The sequence below is a fragment of the Anser brachyrhynchus genome, assembly GCF_964034855.1.
Source record: "Anser brachyrhynchus genome assembly, chromosome: 1".
Taxonomy (NCBI): Eukaryota; Metazoa; Chordata; class Aves; order Anseriformes; family Anatidae; genus Anser; species Anser brachyrhynchus.
The window spans coordinates 61,058,147-61,081,237 of NC_137694.1; the positions used below are offsets into that span (position 1 = coordinate 61,058,147).

General features: G+C 43.4%; 1 protein-coding gene and 1 long non-coding RNA gene across 2 annotated transcripts in view; one reads left to right on the forward strand and one right to left on the reverse strand.

Annotated features, from left to right (window-relative positions):
- LOC308180822 overlaps window positions 1–1,400 on the reverse strand; it is a 48,308-nt gene extending 46,908 nt beyond the window's left edge. Inside the window, exon 1 of the long non-coding RNA XR_013941201.1 lies at window positions 880–1,400. This is a non-coding gene — a long non-coding RNA (uncharacterized lncRNA). The remainder of the gene's footprint in view (window positions 1–879) is intronic.
- Window positions 1–15,041, forward strand: part of AKR1D1 (aldo-keto reductase family 1 member D1) — a 33,756-nt gene extending 18,715 nt beyond the window's left edge. The window contains exons 3-9 of the mRNA XM_080563044.1: window positions 2,045–2,161; window positions 5,853–5,930; window positions 7,701–7,823; window positions 9,589–9,698; window positions 10,158–10,323; window positions 11,131–11,213; window positions 14,875–15,041. Of these exons, the coding sequence (XP_080419170.1) occupies window positions 2,045–2,161; window positions 5,853–5,930; window positions 7,701–7,823; window positions 9,589–9,698; window positions 10,158–10,323; window positions 11,131–11,213; window positions 14,875–14,917 (720 nt within the window). The 3' untranslated portion in view covers window positions 14,918–15,041. The remainder of the gene's footprint in view (window positions 1–2,044; window positions 2,162–5,852; window positions 5,931–7,700; window positions 7,824–9,588; window positions 9,699–10,157; window positions 10,324–11,130; window positions 11,214–14,874) is intronic.
- The last annotated feature ends 8,050 nt before the right edge of the window (window positions 15,042–23,091 follow it).

Consider the following 23,091-nt stretch of genomic DNA (forward strand, 5'->3'; position numbering starts at 1 on the left):
ATTGCCAACAGCTCTCTTGGCTTATATAGCAAGACCTTTTTGGTCTCCTCTTTCATCCCAGGATATTTCTTTCATTAAACTAAAAGTAACATTTCCAGGAAATGTGGTGTCCTGAAATGCCAAAGCCAACTGGCAGCTTTGACTGCTCAAGCGTCTACATGGGTTCTATTTAGGTAGATAATACAATAACTTGTACAAATCATGAAAACAGTTGTGAAACTTAAGTTTCCATGGTATCTGTGTATTAAGGTAATACAAATGTTTGCTATTGTTAAAGGCTGTTTCCTTAGAACCTCTGCCGTTTTTTTTAAAGGGATGGATATTCACTGCTTAGTACTTAGCTCACTAAGCTAGGAAGGGCACTTGGAAAAACAGCTCCTAAGCTGTCAACATACCTCTGGTTACTAAATTTCTAAATCAAAGTAACAAAACAAACTGAAAATGAAGGGTATACAGACTCACTTCCTTACCTATATTTAAGCTCAAAAGAACACCTCATTTTACATAAGAAATGAAAATCAGAGATTGGCAAATGTTCAAAAAACCACCCAAACCAAAGGCTTTCAAGAAATCCAGCAAAACAGCTTAAAACTCTGAGTGCAGGACCTTGGTCTCTGTACCATAGTACACCTCAACCCATGTAACCAATACTTCACTGATCATAAACTCTTCACACCTTGCACCATACAGCTAGGGTAAAGCCCACTGTGAATTTCCAGGTGCCAAAGCCTGCTTTGGTGTGTCAGCTCAGGGCAGGGACAGACGTGCTGCTCTTGGTACAGCTAAGCTTCAAGATAACGTGTCCTTGCCTTTGCTGGCACAACTGAGCAGGTAATTACTTGCTGGTTAAATAACAATCTAAAACACTTCAAAACTTACCCAGGCTATGTCCTTTGAAGCCTATAATCCCCATCTTCTGCTGATAATCTCATTTCAAGCGTTTCATGCCTCAAGAATGGATTCATTCTACACCTTGGCATGCTGTGGCTGTCAGCACTGGTGGCAGAATTGGCTAGACAATGACCGTATCAACACACATCTTTTTAAACATCTTTTTTTTTTTTTTTTCCAGCCATTAAAGGTGTCAAAAAGCTCAACGTGACTCCAAATGTCAGTTTTCTGTGTTAGGGGGATGGGGCAGGGGGTCGGGGATAAAACAGCCTAGTTTATTTTGTGCAACCAGATGGCACTTTTAACCTTCTATTGTGTGTTAATTCCACTTTTTGTAGATTTTAACTGCAGCAAACAGTTTACAAAGGGCTCTTGGTTACTAATTACCATGCTATGGCTCCATTCTTGTAAGAGATTTGCATCAGCAGAGTTTCTGTTAGAGGTAGCACTGCACGCCAATCAACTGAGCATACCCCGCGACAACCTCGGGGCATAGCCCTGCGAGGAAGTGGCTGTGATTAAGGAGGATGAAAAGGCTGTGCTTTAACTAGTCACACCTGCGTTACAACAACAGAACAATAAAATACTTTTAGTGAGGCTAGGGGAGTAAGTTAAAGCTTCCCTAGGTCAGGCAGTCACTCAGGCTCCATGACCACAGGAGAAAACCAACAGCTCCTCTTCGTGCCAGGTGCCTGGCTATTCAATAGCCAACTCACATGATCTGAGCTTCTGCCTTCAAGCATAAACCTGACCACAGATTTCTTGTGGGAACAAAGTTTTCCAGTGAAAGCATATGCTTGGAAAGCTCGTAAAACAAAAGGAATCTGCCTAAATTCATTGAGCAAGAGTTTGCAATATACTCAACTCTGAATAACCTGTCTTGTAATAAACAAATATCTAATGGCTTTACTGTGTCAGCACACAGGCTGTCCTGGGCAAGGATTCCTGTCTTAACCTCTACAACTCCCTCAGGCAATAGGCAGGATAAGACGCCTTCTCTTTGTCTTGCAGCAATGTAGACCACAATGGCTTTGCAGTATGGATGCTGGGCTTTGTGGGAAGGACAGGAGCGTGCGTGGGAGGGGGGAATCAGTTGAAGGGAGCTCACTATGTCTCTGGCACCAACAAAAAGAGCCTGTGTTTGCCTCCCCAGCTGTGGAATACCTGCCACCCCCCAGAGCTGGTGCGTCCCACGCTGGAGAAAACCCTGAAAATCCTGCAGCTGGACTACGTGGACCTCTACATTATTGAGCTGCCAATGGCTTTCAAGGTAAAAAGAAAAATTGCCCTAAAAAGTACACGGTTGGCTTGAACCAAGGCATCCATTTAACATCATCTTTGTAGCCTCCAGTCCATGTTGAAGATAGCATTTTGGTGATATGTTGTATGTACACTGCCTGCTCACATTTCTATGCATTACCCACACAAAGAAGGGCTTATAGGTGTGTGAGAATAGTTACTAACAGCTGTAGCACAGGAAGGACAGGACTCCTGACTGGGAATGAGCAATTCATATGCTGAAGAACTGCATAGCTGAAGCTGCACATGTCATACAAAGCAACAAAGGGCTAGAGGCAAAGCGGGATGGGGGGGAGTAGTTAGTGTAAAGAGCCACCAAACTGATTTCCATTAATCTCTCTCAAAAACAGAAAAGCCTCAGTAGCACTAAATACAATAGGCAAATCATCATTGTGATCTTAATCTCCATAACCGTAGGGATCCTCTCAGACAGCTTCAGTAGATGTCAGCTGCAATTTTGTTTTTTTTTTTACAAGGTAGGTAGTTCTCTGATTATTAAAATTATGATGTACCACAGACACCAAACTGCCATAAATCATCAGATAGGAAGCAATTTACCAATGGAGCAATCACTTTAGACCTGCAGTTCCTTTTTCCCTTAGTCAGCAATATCCCATTAAGACCTATATAGGAGTACTGTGCTTAAATTTTAAAACTTTATTTATATGGTCCCACGTATGGAATCCTTTTGGGTGCATTTTTAAAAAATTCCCACCATTTGCAATTTCCTGTTTCCCATTTCTTGTGTTTGTATTCTCTACTAGTTCATTCTCCCACATAGTGAAGGTCATTGTCTCACAATATAAAGATATAGACAGCTGGCTTTAAAGCAATGTACATCTGACTCCCTGAGGCTTGTATCAACAAGCTGGCTTGTTAAAAGAGTAGAAGTCCTGGAGACTCATTCATGTCCCCCTTGAGAGGGAAAAAAAAAAGAAGTCACCTTCTGCCTGAAAAGTATACATTTTTCTGTGCCAAAGGTTTCCTTTTTTTTTTTGCTCCCTCCCTCCCAAATACACCCATCCCACATACAGTGCTTGCCTTTGGTGAGGAGTGTGCAGGTACAGCACACTAACAAACTCCTACTCTGCAAAAGCTGGCACTTTGCTCTCTCCACAAAAAGACTCCTAATAAAACTACTTTCTGCTTGAAATCAGTGAATAACTTGAGCCAAAGCTCACAGTCCCACTCTGGAGCCAGAAGGAAACATGCCTCTGCACAGCCCAGTGGTGCAAGTTCTCAAAGGGGCTTTTAGGCAGACTGAAAGGCATCTGCTTCCTGGGAGCACCACTCAGAGGAAAGCCCCGCCATGATCTGAGTGGATCAGGAATGCTGGTATCTGGGGTGGCATTAATTCCTTCCTATTGCTTTCTGTTTATGCAATAGGCATTTACAAGTTGTTACACTGCTCTCTTGAGAAAGCCCCTATGTGAAAGAACAGTGTGTGACAGCAATGGGACATGCAGACCTGTCCCCCTACATCTGTGTTGGTGAGGAAATCATTATCATGGGAGAAGGTTTTTCTTCTCAGTGATTACCAGCTGCTGTGCTTTAAATATGCAAGTAAATTGTCTGGTAGCTTTTGGAGTGCCCCCAGACTTGGAATATGATGCGATATGATCAGAACCCTGCACAGCAGCAGTGGCTGTACAGTGTTGTCCCAACTGTTTGTGCTCTCACACAGCAACGTGGTATGAAGCCACCTTATCATAGAATCATAAAGGTTGGAAAAGACTTCTAAGATCATCTAGTCCAACCATCCACCTACCGCCAATAGTGCCGATTAAACCATGCTCAGTCTAATATGTGTGGCCATCTCCATGACAATTGCAAGAGAAGATGAGAGCATTTGTGGGAATGACTGGTGATGTATAGTCCGTAAGAACCCAAGCTGAGAAACATGACAAACTTCTGAGAGACCTTTTTAAAGACCTAGTAACCACCATCCCATCACCATCAAAACACTGTCTTTATCCCTCTTTATCCATCTGCACCCAGGTCTTTCATTCAGAAACTTCCTTGCACTAAAAAAAAAGCGTAGCTTGGCAGAGAAGGTACGGCCTAGAGACTATCAAGCAGAGACAACCATACTTCAACATCTTGTACAGTTCCCTGGAGGTAGAAGGAAGGATTTATCCTTGTGGAACTCCTAAACTCAGTCAAGAGAAGTTCATCCTCAAGCCACTTTCATCCTGACTTAGCTGGCTTTTTAGAACACAAGGGCTAGAAATAGAGGAAGACATTGGGCAATGATAAATTAGCTAGTGTAGATGCTGAATATTGGCTACTATAAAAAGTAACATTGAACAGAATTAAAAAAATTAGAAATGGAACTGAGTAAAAAGTGTTGAATTCAGAGCCATTGATCTGCTATGCTTGCATGCACTGAGCTCACAGTCCTTGGACAGCCTGTTGGGATATCCTAGGGATGAATGGTTTGTTCCAAAATACCAGAGGGTGGTTTTGTAAAGAGGATTTCCCCACCTCAAAGTATGATGGCAAATAGTTTGACTTCTAGTACAAAAATGTATCTAATAACCATCTGCCTCCTTCTAGTCAAGTTTTTTTTTTTTTTTTTTCCTCCCAGCAAGACACAGAAACAAAGGCAACAAGTTGTCTTTGTGGAATTCATTGAGGAAAGCCAGTACATATGAAGGAGACGGGCTTATGCTCGCAACTTAGACCTTGGGGTCTGAAATCTGAGGCCGTGTTTTCCCTAGGCTCATTTTTCCCATGAAATGCCTTGATTTTGAACTCGAGAATTGAGAGGCGCCAGTTACTGATCATATTAGTCACAGCTGCATGTTCACAAGGAATTAACATGTCAACATCTTGTACCCGGTCCTTTGAAATGTAGCAGCTTGCAGTCAGATCAAATGTCAAACAACACTGAGGGGCTTTTATGAAAAAAAGTGAAATCACAATCAGACAAAAGGGAAGGAGGTGTTAATGCATTGTCTGCAATAGCAGTGAAACAGTTGGCAAATAAAAGAAAGCTGTGCTTGTGAGATATCAGCTCATAACTCATCTCTGAAGTCTTGTTTGTAGAGTATAGAGATAGGAAGGAGGAGTTCCTAGTGCCCCAAGAAAGGTAGACAATACACTTAGAAGGTTCACGACCTGCACTACGGCTGTGCATTTAGACCTCTAATAGTAGTATGTAACTCTTGGAAATGGTCCCTCCAGCTGGAGCTACACTGAGGTACTCTTCTCAGGTGCCCGGGACAAAAAAAGGGCAGAGGAAGGCTGGGAAGAAAGGAGGGAAGGAAAGAAGGGGAAAAGAATACAGGTTGGCACTCTAACCCAGCTCTTGGAAGCAGATGAGCCCCTTTGGTTGCCATACCATAAGGGTCAAAAGTTTATTGAAAAGTAAAGCCATCCTGGAACTCCTGAGTATGCACTCATGTAACAGTTCAGAAGGGTATCCAAGGACTATAGTGCACCGGAGGATGTGGTAAGCCCAGCATGAATGACCTGTTGAACTCTGAGTGTTTCAGAAAAAAAAAAAAAAATCAAAAGCTTTTTTTGTTTGTTTGCTAATAGAAACACCAAGACTGGAAAAATCTTTGTTCTGAGGTGCAAGAGTTCTCCACTCCCCTTCCTTTTTTCTTTTTTTTTCTTTAAAAAAAAAATAGGAAAAAAAATGTGGTTTTACTTTTCAGCCTGGAGATGCACTCTACCCAAAAGATGAAAATGGAAAATTTATCTACCATGAGACAGACTTATGTGCCACTTGGGAGGTAAGCAAACACAACTTCCATATATGCTAAAAAAAAATAAAAAAATAAAAATAAAAACAGATCCTCATTTTCAGTCCTGCTTGTAGCCTTCATAAACAAGTTTGAGGCATATTGACAGGGCAAATGGATCAGATTCTACTAGCTCCATGGATAAATTTGACTTCTGTCTCTAGAGATATTGCTTCTTGCCATCACTTAATTATTTTTATAACAAAACAAAACACTATTAAGATAACTGATGTCTACATTCCTCATTTCAGAGAATACACATTTGCTAGTTTTTGTAACAAATATTCATATCTGTAGGGTTTTGTTTTTTTCCAGTCTCTCCTTTTTATCAGACCCTTATAGCAGCAAAAAGTTGCAGCCCCGAAAGAGGAAGTGACTTGATCCTCCTCAAAAAAGGAAGTTTTTCACCTTCAAGGTAAAACAGAATTTGCCCTAAAGCTAATCATTAAAAATACAGAGAGAGAGAGAGAGAGAGAGAGAGAGAGAGAGAGAGAGAGAGAGAGTCAAGCTCTATTCCAGGTCTAGTAGATGAAGGTGGAGAGCGGGAGAAATTCTGAGTAAAAGTTCAGAGTGGCCAAGAGCCCAGGGCAGGCCAGGGTTTCTCCTGGCAGCTGAGACATCCAGGCAGGGTCTCATAGGGCTGAGGACTTCCACATTAGCTGTTTATGTTTCCCTTATCTTGGGCTCATGCAATTCATTCCTCTGGTTCACAAGCTAGTTGCTCAAAGCAACAGCTGTCTGAACACTTCAGGCTGGTGCTTTATCTTGAAGGATATCCTGTAGTAGGTCTCTCTTTTCAGTTAAAGAGCTGAGAAAAATAGCTAGTGGTGACTGTCTGGAAAGAATACCATCAATCTAAATAAACCTGGCTAAACTCAGTCCACGTAATTTCACTATTTCAGTATGGTGCCAGCAAGCAAAAGTGGCTCCAGATGAGATTTGCTGACTTGTCACTGGGTGATACAAAGCATATGAGGCCAACTAGAGGTCACCAAATACCTGGTGCCTCTTACCTCCCTGCTTTCAGCTCCTGTGAGACATGAAAGGAAGAACAAAGCCAGCGGGGGGGGCACCCAGCTCCTCTGGGGGTCTGAACTGCTTTGAAGCTCTGTGTGCAGAGTTTCTGGGAGCAAAGGGGAAGACCACAGAAAAGGGCCCTCTTTTTCCTTAGAAAGACTTAGCAGATGAAGCTTAATGAAGAAGACTGGAGCACATGTTCATATCCAGCATTAATAAGACTTTCTCAGCTTCTAGGATTTTTTTGAATTGCTCTCAAATTTTTCTCCTACTTTGTATTGTACCAAGGTTTCTGTGCTGGTTTTGTGATGTGCCTTGCTAAGTATTCGAGTGATTACACAGGACTTTATATGAAAGATTCTCATAAAATGACTGATCAGGAAACAAATATGTTTTGTTCCCTCTCCCTTCTCCAGCTTTGAGACAGTGCTAAAGCAGCACAAACTAAGCAAAGCTCTCTGAAAGCAAACATCTGATGCAAATATCTATACATCAAATTAACCTGTCTGCTTTCCAAATTCTACCCTTAGAGGAAAACATCAGTGTTTGGTCTGGAAAGTGGACCTAATGGAGTTTAAATAGCGGGATAGCACCATCCCTTGTGGTAAAAGAGCTGCTAGCTCTGCTGCTGCAAGGGTTTTCCAGCAGCCTCAAGAACTGACTGGCTTCCACTTCTCTAAAGCACGTGCTGCAAGGAGCGAAGCCAACGTTTGGTAATCCAACCAGTCTTTGTTGTCTTTGCAGGCTATGGAAGCATGCAAAGATGCAGGCTTGGCAAAGTCTATTGGAGTATCCAATTTCAACCGCAGACAGCTGGAGATGATCCTGAACAAACCAGGACTCAAGCACAAACCCGTCAGCAACCAGGTATGACCACAAACCGAGGGCAGTGCCCGCCCCAGCATCGCTGCCCAGCAGGGAACACGGAGGCAAGACATGGCCCAAGATGCCACGTGCAGAAGGGTGATACATGCTTTGCCATAGCTGCTGCCCTCTATACTGTCACATATTTCTAGCTTCAAATACTGCTCATCCTATCTAAGCTAAAGATAAACACTTGAAGGTGCTGGAACGATCGCTCAGTTTCTGCTCCAGGACTATAAAACACATCTCTGTGCCAAGCTCCTTAACAAGGTTGAATGCTGAATCAGGGCAGATTTTAAATCTCTGCCATGTACCTTACCTCACACCCAAAAAGTTCACAAGATAAATCATTCAGGGCTAACCAGTCCTCAATGAAGCCACATCTACGTCAGCTGACACCACACCTAAACAACCCTAAGTATCAGAGATTGAGTCACTCTGAGCTTCCTGAGATTTACAGCCATTAGAAGTAACTCCTAAATTTCCCATACTTCATCTCTTCTGCCTTTCCCATAAGAGTTCCAGTAAGAGTTGGAGAAAAAAAATAAATAAATAAAGGGGAAAACACAGATAAGCGACCAACTGGAGCTGAACAAGCCCACAAGGTTGATAGGGATATCTGTGTTAAATCACGGTAGCTAGGCTCAGAGATGGTGGCAGGCAGCAATGACCCATCCAATCGCCCAGTATCTTTGACTGGCATTTGGCAGCTCACTACATTTCCTAGAAGTCACTGGGAAACTCTTCTGACTCATCTGGCACAGACGAACATCCACGTTAGCGGTATCAGAGAAGAGGCCAGAAACCATCCAGGCCCAACTTCTCACCCTCCGCGCGTGGCCTGAAGGGCTGGGATTGGCATGGGACAGGGCACGGAGGCTGGCCATAGCCCTCATTTCTGCCTTTGGCCTGCACAGCAGGGCAGCCTGAGAGAGGAGATTCCGGCACCCTTCACTGGTACTAACATTCCCAGTGGGTACAAAACGCAACTGCATTTCGTGGAGTGCCCCTAGGACTACACTGTGCACTGCTGCTGCCTTATGGGGTCAAGGGAAATTGGACAAAAGATTAAGCCCAGCTTAGGGCAGCTGGCCGGCAAGTGTAGGTGTGCCAGATAGCTTCAAACTGTATACAAACAGAGGTAGCTCCATCATCTTGTAGACCATCCCTTTCCCAGAGACCGAAAACATAGCCAGAAAATCCCTGCCTGTAAGGGAATGAGGCACAGTATTTGCAGTGTGGGAGGGCAGAACTCATAACAAGGTCATAATTGTTGTCGAGATCTCACCTTTTACATATTCCCCCTCACCTTTCTGCCTGGGACAGCTCATGCCAACACTTCCCCTAAAAAAGACATGTTGAAGTCGTCTTGAATGCAAAAGGCAGAGAAACAATTATCTGGCCCACAAGAGATGAGTTGCCTTCTCAGCCTAAATCTCTAGTCAGCCTCCCTCACCTCCATCTCCCCACTTATTGCCACCTTTCCACTGGGACCAATACAAATGCCCTGCAGCCAAACTGTAATCATAGACATTGATCTGCTGCCCACTAATAAATAAATACATAAATAAAAATCCATCACCAACCAGCAGTGTACCATTAGAACTGTAATCACAGACTGAATTTCCCTGTTCCTTAACTTAATATATATCCTTTCCTGAAAGCTGAGAAGTCATCCCTAGTCTGCAATGCTTGCAAATATTGGGACACCATTTGGTTCTGTATCTGGCCCTATTAATTAATCATTCTTTCTGTCTTATTCTTGTAGGTTGAATGCCATCCCTATTTCACTCAACCCAAACTCTTAGAATTTTGCAGACAACATGACATTGTTATTGTTGGGTACAGCCCACTGGGAACCTCAAGGGATGAAACATGGTAAGTCCCCTGCTACCCTCAAATAGCAGGGTCGTTGTCCAGAAAAAGAATAATAGATCTCCACTGCTTAATTTGTGTGAAATGCATGTCCCCACTTTTCACAGTAGTTTTGAACTTGAGTGTCTAAATATTGCAGTTGTGAATGTAAACTTGCAACACTCCTGCTGCATGCTGTCATCAAGAAGTGCCAGGTGGTCTGTGTGGGAGGTCTCCTCTGCCAGAAAGCAAATGTCTGTAGTTGGGAATGCTGAGGAAGTAGAAACTAAGTCAATGTTAGGACATCACATAGGAAGTTGTCTTTGACAGTCCTCCATCGTAAGTGTCAAAGCGTCTCTACTGTCCTTCACACTATTTGCCAAAAAGCTACAATGTTCTGTCCATGAATGAGTAGGTCCTGTATGTTTTGACATTAAAAATAGGGAGATTTTTTTTTCTTTTCTTTTCCCAATTCTCTTCCAGGGTAAACGTGTCCTCCCCTCCTTTACTGAAGGATCCTGTGCTGAATGCCATTGGCAAAAAGTACAACAAGACAGCTGCACAGGTTGCTTTGCGTTTCAGCATCCAGCGAGGGGTGGTGGTCATCCCAAAAAGCTTCAATCCGCAACGCATCAGAGAGAATTTCCAGGTACATTTGCACTCTAATGGTGCACACATGAATCCATTTGCATTGTCTTGGCTCCTGAGGAAGGCAGTTTTCATATTTTTTTTCCCAGAGACACAAAGCTTGACCAATGCCAAGCTTTGCCACGTTCGATTATTTTTCTCCCCATCATTTCATGGTACTAAGATATGACAATAACAGAGCAGAATAGAAAAGAAATTTTGGTGTCTTCTAATCCTTTGAAATGGCTAAAGTTCCAGGCAGAGGTGTTCCCCAGAGTACCCATTGCTGCACTGAACAGCACGATGGAGATGAAGTAATTTGGTAGGTCAGCAGACCAACATTGCTGGAAGTAGGTGTTCAGGGTTGACTGATTTTTTCTGCCCCATCTTGTGCCCCAGTTTGTTGGGGAAGGGAAGGTGCTGCATATGGGTGTGCCAGGAATGCTCATAACCACTCCACCAGAAAGCAGATGGCTTGACCACCACCACCCTAAATAAGATGAAGCATTTTTACCTGTATCCCTTGCAGCACTCAGTACCCCCACTGCTATACACTTTCCCTGCCAATGTATTACTTCTAAAGCCAATGGCCTGGTACTTACCAGACTGCCTTTCTCTTCGTGGAAGATTGTGTAACTGAATGTTACTGAACTTATTCATGTCCTCAAGACTTCCCTATAAACACAAGCAAGTATAGATTTGGGGGAGAGGGAAGTGTGCGGGGGGGGAAGGAAGGGGAGGATTTTTTCTGGACTTCTGAAATATGGAATATATTAATATTGCCTGTGACAAGAACTGCTAACTTACTCCTAACTTCTCCTTCCATTAGATCTTTGACTTCTCCCTCACCGATGAAGAGATGAAGGAAATTGCAGCACTGAACAAAAATGTTCGTTACGTGGAACTTTTAATGTAAGTCCAGGAGGAATCCTATATCCTCCCAGAACACTCTTGTGTTTTCAGAGATTTTTTTTTAAACTCACTTTTAAAATAAGGTTGTCTACACAGAAATTAATATTAAAGTAAAACTTTGATATAGGAGCTATTTAATGCAGCCCAAATAGACCCCTTGGCCATTTGCAAAGAAGTGTGCAACACGTGCTTACAACTCAGGTGTCAAATGCTCACCTAGTAGATGACTGTATCTGGCTACTCCACCTCTGCACCACCTCCTTAAGCACCTTCCACTATATGTAGTGATGGCTGTCTCAGCCAGTCACAAGCTGTACTGCTACCCCTGTCCAAACACCAGTGTGGATAGCAGAGCTTAAATTCAAATAGGAACACTTTCTTGTCTTTCCCCTCCTTCACACCTTCTCTCTCAGTGCTTAGCAAGTCATGTTGTTGCTCAAGTGCTACTGCTTATGGATTTCAACCCTAGTATTTTCAGAGGCAATTTGTCCTAAAATGACATGCAGAAGAATAATAATTAAGAGCAATGCTATAAGAAACCACAGGACTAGTTTAAGGTGAGCTCTGCTCCATCTCCCTTAACAGGGCTTGGTCAGAACATAATTTGCCCAACCAACATCCTCTTAAAACCACAGACAATCAGAAATTGTTTTGGCCTTCCCTGAGGCCAACTTCTTCAGCAACCTCCCTTGCCTGCTGCCATGTTGAGTTCTACCTTCTTATATGGAAAGCAGAAAGCCACGCAGCTTGTATGACTGCTAGACCGGTTCCTCATTGATCTTTTCTGAGAATTAACAAGGCTTGGTCTCTTGCTGCTTGGGATCTAAAGCTTGAAACCCAACATAGTTTTTCTTCACCTGAAGGCTGCACTACCCAAGAAGGCTCAGGCTGACCCAACATCTCTTCTGGAGAATGAGGCCATTTGTTTTTCCTTCGATTCAAGAGCATCTACAGTTTATGGCCAAACTCTATGCTTTCCCCTTTTCAGGGCACTCAGTGTGTAGCCAAAGGGATTCATTTCCATGCATTTCTCTTGTTACCTTGGATTATCTGCATCTTGCCAAACTGTGGTGTGCTCAAGCACTAATGATAATGAAAAGCAGGACAGCAGCATCAATAGCACTCTAAAATGACGACTAACACTCAAAAGATAGGGGGAATTTTGCAAAGGAACAAATAAACCACTTACTGTGCTGAATAAATACGATAGGAAATATGAACCAAGTTAAAAGCATCATAATGGAGTTCACCTTTCACATTTAAGCTCAGCAAAGTGCTCTGAAGCTTTAGTTTCTTAAAACAGCCTTCCATCATTTAGCAGCACTCAGTTCCAGAAGGCTTCTCACAAAAGGCCTAGCAGATTCTTACGTGTGTTTTGGTATTGGAAATTGTTTTTTCATAGCCAAATTGAGCTATAGCACCATTTAAACTTTGTTAGCGAGGATATACATGAAAAGTAACCTTGGTGCAAATGCAAGAGCCTTTTCCGGAAGCAAAATTAAAGAATGTAAATGCCCACAGGAGAACTTTCTAGGCTACTAATCCAAAACTAATAAATGAACTGTTTTGTTTTATTTGACTAAATTCAGTCATAAAAGGCCACTAAGGACAAGGAAAGCAGGATGTATGGGATGGACATTGACAGCTCCGTTTATTACAGAAGTGCCATGTTTGGGGAAAATGCTTAAATACAGTCTGGCCTCAACTTAAAAAAATAACTTCTTGGAAAAATGATCTTGACATGTAAGGAGCAAGTAAACCCATATCTACCTACAAGTGTGTTCTTGCACTGAAGTGTCTGGAGTTGGCACTGCAACACATGACTTACTAGTCTAGAGAGATTTATTATTCTATGCAACGACAGGTATATGAAAGGTTAAACCATCATACAGAAAGACTTCTGGTTAACCAACTTTGTCGAAAACCTTCCACTGCTGCAATGCAAATGCCAAGGAATGGAAAAATCCAGATTCCCTGTGGTTATTCCAGTTATCATTTGTTGTGGGTACAACATCCAAATTTGTTGTTCTGATGATATAAGTCCATAGAAACATAATATTGTATTAATTGGAATGAGCTAACAAGTTAAACTTCTGAGCAGAAAATTGTTATTTTTCTGGAGTACTCATATTTTTTCAAGAACTCCGTCTGAAATGGTTTCTTCTCCTTTTGGGAAATCTAAAAATACTGTGCTGGCAAGTTTTACAGTAATCTGTCTGTTGGATTTATCTTGTACTCCAAGTCTCCGCTATGAACATTCTTCTTTACCATTTATTCCAAACTACATTATCTCCTTTGAGTGAATCATTTTGGTACACAAGAGGACTCAGACCTTTGAACATGTGTGATCTGATTAGAAAGCATGCTCCATAGATAGAAAGTAGAGATTGTGACACTGATGGCTTAGAGATTGTCAAATTATACCAAAACCAAACATGCCAAAGTGTTGTGGCTTTTTTTTTTGAACCATCTCAATCTGTTAATGTGTAAACACTTGAGCTTGGCTGAATATCAGAACGAAATGTTTTGACACAACCAATTCAAAATGTTTGATGTATTCCAGTCAGTTAGCTTCAATATTGTGAAATGTATCCTTCCCAAACTGGAACAATTCACAGCTGGGATAAATGCCAGTATTTGTTGTGCTCTGCTGTAAGGCAAGGCAGCCAGCTGCCATGGTGCACCTGAGAGAGTTCTTCAGAAATTCTTGGTTTTGCTAATGGAAAATGTTTGTCAAGCCAGGGCTTGTGGTTTAGCACCATCTTCTCAAAAAAAAAAAAAAAAAAAAAACCACACACACCCCACACAACAAAACCCACATATAATCAACACTCTGCCATTAATGGACAACAAGTGCTATTTTTCACCTGCAGTTTACTCTGGGAATTTGCCTCTTGCCTTTTATACTGCTCCTGAATCATGCATCTTCCTTGAGTTTTTAAAACCAGAGCCTGAAGCATGTCTGCCTTTGATAGCATGCAGCTATGAACATCCCTTTCTTTCCTGAATTGTGTCACCCCAAAGCTTCTTTGTAAGCTGTATGTCACTGGTGCTATTAACCTGGCAGCACATCTACACCTTGGCTGAGCTAGTGGGTTTTAGCTGGATACAGCAGCCACTTGGAGAAAGGACCAACGAGACCCAGACCTGTTTGTGCCAGTTCTACATGTAAAAGCCAAAGCAGTACAGTCTGGTGTCTCCACCTTCACTCTAACTATAGCCTTTTTATCTGAGGGTATTTCTGGACATTTGAACAAATTCTTCTTCTTGTGGAACTCCCATTCCACAACATGCACATAATGGGAACTTACCCCTTCCCTACAATGCTTCCAGTAACATGAGTTAAATCCACAAATAGAGGAAGAATGACTAACCTCCAAACTCTTGTTGTTTCTTGCCCCATCTGTACTTAAGGCACATGATCTGTAGACCCAAAAAAAATGGTCCTTCACTGTCCTCTCCATAACTGCATGGGTTTACTTCCTGCAGGGAAGATTATTCAGAGCAAATAGCATCTGAATCAGCAGAATAGCCTTCCATGAAGGCTGCCTATATTCTTCAGGAAAGAGAAGAATTTTGCTTGACACAGCACAACTGCCTCAGTGACAAGATAACCTGCTTCACCTGAGAAGCTTACTTGTTCAATCTGACCTCTCCACAGGTGGCGTGACCATCCAGAGTACCCCTTCAATGATGAATACTGAAAAGAAAGTGTGTCCAGGCAGGTTCCTAACTCAGCGTCATTACACTTGGTTGAAAGAGACCCAATGTTTGGTGCTTTGGTTTTATGGGAGACTGTTCAAATCAGCATTAAAGACATGAAATTTACCTTTTGTTGTCTTGTCAGTTTGTTATTGCTACTGAAGAGCACGTCTATTTAAGCCGATGAGTCTAGGGTTTTGGCTTAAGAGACTTTAGCTCCATGAGCATTTAAGTTTCAGAATTGACAACTGATAAAATTGAAGATTTCTCTTGAAAACAGGCTCACTCAAGCAAGCCAAACCATCTTCATTCAATGCCACATTCACCACTGAATTTGAAATGAGAATTTTTGCCTCAGTAGATGTAAAGCAGTGTTGTTTTGTTTCACAGCTCAAGTGAAATTTAGAAATAGGGAACTAACTGGATTTTAAGAGCATGTGCAAATAAATATAAATATCCATTACTGCATGGAGTGAAGCCTATTTTACTCCGACCAGTGTATTTGCTGGTACCCATACAACTAGTTCAGGCCCTAACACAATATAAGCATGTTCATATCCCCTCTGCCTCAGCTCAGCAGCCTCAATGAAGCACAGGCCAGTCTCTGGCTCTACATTTGAGCTGCTACGTAAGGATGGCATTGAATAGTGTTGCGTGATTATAGCCATTCTGGAGCTAGCACCATTGTAGGTACTTCGCAAGAGCCTCAACTCCTGAAGACAAAAATCCCTTAATCTTTCCTATTCCACAAGCTGTCTCAACCAAGAAAATTTCTGTTCCCTTAGAAGTTCTTACGGTCTTTTGTATTAACTTCTGGCCAAGACAATTCTTAATAGTAAACTGAGTTTTAAAGGAGGAAGTTGTTGCCTTTGTTAAATACCACTTTCTACCGTGCTTTGAGATTGCAGAGCACTGTCAGGTCCAGGAAATAGGTAGGAATAAGGCAGAAGGAGCCAGGCTGAAGCCTGGGCATTTCCTTCAATCTTGTTCTCAGCTTTCTGTAACAAAAGGGGAAAAGCATGGACACCAGTGTAAGAAAGACTAACCCTACAGCATGAATCTCAGAGCATTTTGCTAAACTATTTTAGCAGCTTGTAAATCTGGCAGCCCATGTCCTCATCTGCAGAAGGCTACTTTCCCTCCCTCCCACATCCAGGCACTCCAGTTTCCTGCTGCAGGAGAAGGTATGCTAGAGAAGTACTGGAGAAGAAACCAAACCACACAGAGAAAGATTAGTTCATGTACTAAACTCTATGTGCTGCAGGAAAAGTAGGTCATAAACGATCTTCACTCTATATCATCTGCTTTTATTTGTTACCATTGATGTTCATTATCCCTGGAGTGTCTAGAATAAGAAAAGCACCAGAGCAGACAACCCATGTAGACACTGCTGTTGGGACAGGGCATGTACCTCAGAGTTGGGGCAAAGAGGTACAGGGGTAACCACTCCACAGGAGGAGCAGGCAAGGTTCCCAGGTGGACCCAGTGGATCCCAGCCCTGGATGAGCTCCATGGGCACCTCTAGAAAAGCCAGGCCCCATCACAGAGGGGATGGCCTTTATGCAGCATGTATGAGTCCATTAACAAAGCTGTGGCAACGAAGACACATTCTGTTTGCCAAGGTTATCCAAGGGCAATTCCCATTTTATTCTATTACACACTTAGACCAAAAACCTGGACAAAATCCAAGTCTAAAAATCTGAGTGCTGGAGAGGGGCACAGTTCCCACCATACCCAATGTGTTATTCCAGTAGCTTCATAAGCACAGGCTTTAAATAGAGCTATCAGGGCTCACCAGCTACACAGTAGCACTGTACAAGCTTTTGCACTGTAACTTGACCACGTGCAGGTCTCTGGCCACAGATGAAATTCAGGTCAGCCTTGACAAAGCTCTCATTTTGTATACTGCAAATGTCAACTAATGCCCAGCTTAAAAGCTCATACCAGCTTCTTCTCAGCAATCTGCTCCTTCCAGACATTCTCCCCCATCAAACGTTAGGCAGGGCCTGAGGTTGTAATAAATCAGAACCCCTTCATTTTACCTTGTAAACTTGAGTAAGACAATATGCTGAAGCCTCTCTAACAGGAAATACCCTATAATCAAGACTTCAATCTGTACTGAGTTAACAGGCGGGATGGACTGTGAGAGCTCCTGTGGCCCAAGATGTGCCAGCAAATCCCTTTCCCTGCTGCTCCCCCTGCCTTTAATTTTAATAGAGCTCTCCTCCTCTGCATTGTCTCATTTGAATCCAATGGAAAAGATTCAGCCTCTTCCCAGGGGCTAATGCTCCCATAGTTGTTTCCATCAGTTATGAAACTGCTACTGACGTCTAGCCTAGTTTTTCCCTCGCCTTGCTCAGTTTCAGACCATTGCTCCCCATTGTTCTCCATCTTGCCATGTAAATAAAAGATGTGGAGGAGGAAGAACAAACAGGCCTGCAGATAGGGGCTTGGGAAATATGTTCCACCAGCAGCTACACAAAGATGGAAAAAAAACAAGCCTCAGCCCCACATCCGATCTGCTCCCATCCGGCAGGTTTCAGAGGTGCATTGAGCAGGCTGCCTGGTGTGAACCAGGTTGCTCCAAGTACTGCCTGCAGCCCTGCCCAACGGGAAGGGCCAGGAGCAGGCAGAGGGGGCTCAAGCACCTCCTGCTCTAATGGCAACTACATGCAGCAGGAATAGACGAAGACCTGTACTGGGAAAACTCGGTTACCATAGGTAAGCCAAGTAGTTTGTGACTCTTCCTGTAGCTGCAAAGTGAAAAGAAATCCAGAGCAAAGAAGCTTGCCTCAGCCATGCACAAGTGACTTTACAGCAGACAAGAACAACCCATGCAGTGTCTCGCATTTTTGCAACCCAAGAGCTGCTGGTATGATCAGCAGAAAACCAAGTGGTACACTCACGTCCACAGCAGCAATACAGTTGCCACAAATGTGTGCTGGAGCACAGGCTTCCCTGGCTGTCAGAGGAGGAAGCTTTCCCTGGTGTTACACAAGCTGAGGGCAGAGCCCAAGGCTTTCGCTGCTGCAGCATCTTGGCCCTTCCTCAGGCACGGGCATGCTCATGTTTAATAGGTGAGGCAACAGGGAAACACTGCTGAGCAGTTACTGTGTCACACAGGGACGCTGCCCACCTAGGTAGCTGAACTCATTTCCATGTGGGGCAGAGCTTCGTCTTCGCCCAGACTAAATTTCTGCAAAAGTACTTCATTTCGGAAGGGATATCTACCCAATTTTTTCCTGATGCTGTGAAGCTGCCCCAGAAGCTAGAGGGAAAACACTGAGAGGCTAAGTGGGATGGGCCCTGTGTATATTTTACAACTTTACATTAAAGACTGCCCTTTGTGTTTATATTGCATATTTTTGTACCACAAAGCTATCAAGAACTTTTACAAGGGTGTGAATTTCATCCTGTGGAGGGAAGGGTGAGTGCTGCAAGCCCACACTGTGCCATCAGCCAGATTCAGAACAGCTTTGGGGTAAACAGAACTGGACACAGGGAGAAGGGAAGGCAACACCTCCCATGCTTTTCGCCTCTTACCTACCATTAAGGGCTAGGTGCTGTGGAGCTGGATGCTCTGTAGTGAAAACGAGATCTCTTTTCTCCCAGCCAAAGCGTAGTGATAACCAAGGACAGGAAGTATGGCTTGCAAACATCAGGAGAGGTCACAAAAGACAACTCCTTTGGTTACACAGAGCAGATTCCTCACTTGATGATATTCCTCACTTCATTTTTTTAATCCAACCAACCTCAGAAGCTGCTTACTTACCTCCAGGCTGACAATGTATCTAACCTTTACCATATCCTTTGGACTTGCAAAGGAATTCAACGTAAGAGAGGCTGGTATTTTCCCAAATTCACATCACCCTATAACCAGAATCAGAGTTCATTCTTCAGTGTAGTTCATGAACCACTTATTTAAGTGTGGAAGCAAAACTAGTGCTATAGAGACACATAGAGGAAAGAAAGCCTGGGATGTGCAAGATATGTTTCAGGTTTCTGCATCAGGTAGAGGATAGATTCAGATCCCTCATATTTTACAATAAACCTGACTGATAGCTTTAATAAGAGGCATGACCTTCCTCCTTGTGAGTAGCACTGAAGTTCCCTTGTTGCTATCCTTCAAATGTAAACACTTTGAAATAAACTGGCTTGGTACTTGCAAGGCCCTCATCCCCTGATTTTCAGGCAGGGAGGAAGCTGCTGTTTCCATACATATATTTTGCCCAGTTCTCAACAGGACAGATTTCACAACCTAGAAGAAAGCACCAAGTTGAAGAAGAAAGTCAGTAAGAGAGTGACATGTTGGAATGAGATTCAACATGCTTATTTCACTTATGACCTAAACTGCAAACACATTTGCTTTTTGGGGTGGGACAATCAGCGCACAGTTGGGTACTTTGGGTACTAGTGCAGTTTTTTGTTAATTGATTCCTAGCAGTGCCATATTTCAGCTCTTCTCAACATCCTACCATCCTGGAGCAAAAAACCCAGCTTATAATAAAGGACTTTGAGAGTGCAGAAACAAAAAAGTTCATTTTAATTTTTCAATGCCAGACAGACTCCTCAGGGAACCTTAACTCAACATGCATGAGCAATACTCACAACAGGACCACACTGCAAATAAAATGCAAAGCAGAACCAAATGGAAAAAGGGGAGGCAGAGAAAGGGGTGGAAAGAAAGATGCATGCGTGTGTGAACACATACACATGGCACAGAGGGGCACTCAGTTTTTGCTCTGTAGACTGCAAAGCTACCTGGATGGAAGCCTCAGATCAGTCTAGAGATCTCCAGTTCAGAGACCACCAAGCTGCTTGGCTCATGCCCCTGTGTTCACAGAACAGGTCTGTTTGGCATGCAAGACTTTGAGGCAATAAAAGTGTTCTCAGAGAGCATGGCTGGAAGGTGATGGGAACAAGATAGCTCCCTTCCCTCAGTAGTTAGAGCACAGATAAGTGATGCAGCAAGGCAAGTTCAAATCCTTATGGAGGCTTAAACCTACATGTCTCAACAGTTACCAAGCTGTACAGCTTTTTGGAAGGGATCTGTCTACGGCCACCCCACTGAACCTTTCAACTTTTCACAATAAATTCATTAGGGCAAAAGTGGGAAAGACTTGGTAGCTAACAAAAAATGTGTTTTCTTGAGAAGGAGGAAACTCACGGTGCAATCCTCTCTCAGTTCTCTTCTGACTGTAGAACACTCCCACAGAACAAGAATCCCTTGTACTATGGCTCATTCCTATGTTATGCAAGTTGTTCTCTCTCTTCTGTTTCTTTTGGACACAGCACCAGTTATGTTATCAGAGAGGATTCTGAGTCTTGGAAAAAATGAGGTAAATGCCCCTTCCATCACAACGTGTGTAAATACGAGTCTTGGTTTTCTGCATGTCTAGAGGTTATTACCACAGCAAAAGCAAACCCTGTAGCATCACTTCCCAACACAGACAGTACAGATCCAGATGAATTAAGGCATCACTTTGCACCTAGTAAATAAATACCTCTAAACCAGTTGTTCCAGCACTTTATAGTCATTAGCTATTGAACTTGTTTAATTATCTTGGACTCCTCCAAACCTAATTCTTTTTACCTTCTTTCTAGCTAAGTGCATCCATCCTGACTCTGCTCTCCCAAGTTTCATTTTGCAATTTTCATATTTTGCCCCTGTAACAAGTTCAGCCAAACTTAATTGCCAAGCAAGACTCCCCGTCACATGCTGTCACTCCCTGTAAAGCTCTCTCAGCCACTTGTCCCCATTCTTATGGTTTCCTCCCACCCACAGAGGAAGAAGGCCTTAGCGTGGTCCACCTCCAGGAAAAGGTGGCTCACTCAAGCTCTTTCCCAGCTCTGTTAAAACTCAGCACTTAAAAAGAACATCGCAAGTGAAATATTTATTTCTTTTAGCTTTTGTCTTGGAAACATGGCTATGCTGTGCTAGATAATAAGACATACAAACCAAAACTATTTAGGAGAGAGAAAGCATGAGGAAACAATGTTGCACGCCTCTCAGTCCTTTTGACCCTGTGAAGGATTATGAACCTTGCATAGAATAAAGGCAAGACTTGCCCTACAGAATACAGCTTCTGGCAGAGTCAAAACAGAAAAAGAGTAAAAATAGAGGTGGGGAAGCCAAGGAAGCCAGCTAAGAGCTACAGAGACCGGCTTGTTTAGGGTGGTAAGGAGAGAAGCAAGATCCTCATATTGCCAACTACATAATAAGGGATATGCATTCACCTCTGTATTTACAACTTGTATCACGGTACAGGAATGAGGAACTATTCAGAGAAATCAAAGGGCATAAGATCAGTCAAGATATGACTTTTTAACTATGCAGGGCTACTCTCTGGAACTCATGGCTACAACTGTTAAAGGGTCAGATAAGGTTGTTGGAGTTTTAACCTAGCTGTTTGTATTATGGCCAGTGCATGATACCACTGTATCAGATACTGCCTAGCCAGCTGGACAGGCATGCTGTGGGAAGAGGAGAACCTTCCCACCTCACCCTGCATGCTGTACATGGGATTATATGACTGAAGACTCAAAGGGATTTGTTTGGGGCCAGGGCCACAGACTGTTTGGGGCTTAATTTTGTCCAGTTGCATCCAAGGAAAACGCCTTTTTAAAAAAGGTAACCCCGGTGCTCCATGAGGAATACTAGAAAACAGAGGTATTTGGAGCTTTGCAGCCAGGAGGCTGAGTGTATTTGTGACTGCAGAATCCTGCTCGCTGCAGAGGCCTGCTGCATGGTGCTGGCATGGGGCACATCAGCTTCCCCACACGCCCAGAGTGCCTCCACCACAGGCACACACACACAGCACCTCGCTGACACCCACGGCTCACAAACAGAGAGCAGCACAGCAGCCTAAACCCTCGCACAGCAGACGGAGCCTGGCAGGGAGTCACCAGGGTCTAAACAGTAAAACAAAATACCTAAGCCTTCTGCATTAACTGGGCATCAGCTCGGTATTACTGCAGCCTAATTGGTTGGCATCAAGTAGATTATTTCAAAACCCAGAGATATTTTTCCTCCAGCACACACCCAGTCCTTCCTCAGAAACCACCACAGCATCCTGCCTCACAAGCCAACCTCCAAGCAGGAAGCAAAAGGCCTGCTGGATGTGCAGGCCCACACCACTGCAGCAGGTTTGCTCCATCCAACACTTTCCCTTCCTCCTTCCACCCCCATGTCCCTACAAGTGCAAGGTGCAAACACTTTACCTGAGGGAACGAAAAGGTGCAGTGAAACCATCAGCCCCCATCTCAGCAGCTTGAACTGGAACCAGGACAAGAAAGAAACTAGGAAAACAAACAAGCCACCCAGACCCCTGCACATGGGAGACCCAGAGGCTACAGAGAGCTTATGTGCTGCTAAGTTAAGAAGTCACAGGTGCAGCTATTCTCAGTCACCCTGACCTGAGAGGGGGAAGAGGTAGGAAAAAGCCCCAGAGCAAATCCTCGGTGTTGGCTGGGGCTCAGGCTGTGAGGTAAACCAGTGAACCTGGGAAAGTAAAAGACCATATATGCTTTATTGTCTTTTGACTTACCTTTTTCTTTCCCTTATGTATTAAATTTATCTCAACTGTTTCTGGGTCATCAGTCTGCAGATCTACCTTAGTCATCCAGCAGGGGTGTTCACAGAAGAATAAATAAATGAATCACACTCTTTGCAGGCATTGCTGTGAAATAACTCTCCTTCCCTACTTTCCCATCCTTCCCAAGTGGAGAAAGCTGAAGCAGCATGCTTTGGTCACTGAGCATTTCCCAGGGCAGCTTTGTACTGCACAGCTGTGCTGCTGCCAGCACCTTGGGGTAGCTCACTCTGGGGGTCTGTATTGGCCTCAGTGCTTGGCCAGGGCCCTGGATGTGTCCCTGTGGCACCAGGAGACAGAGGACAAATCCGTGCCCATCGGGGCAGCACAGAGCAGGCACACCTCACACACTTTGCCTGCTTCTGGTTATGGGATGTCTTCACATTTGCAACTTTCTTAGATCTTCAAAATGAAAGCCGGCAAATAAGAAAAGGCAAAAAGAGAAGTTTGAGATAAATTAAATTTAACATTACAAATTCCTTCCACATGTGGACCTGAGGGGCTTGAACCCATGGTCTGCACTGGGCTGCTTAGGTGTGATTTTGGAAATCATCCTACCCAATGTAGAGAGCAATAGGCAGAAG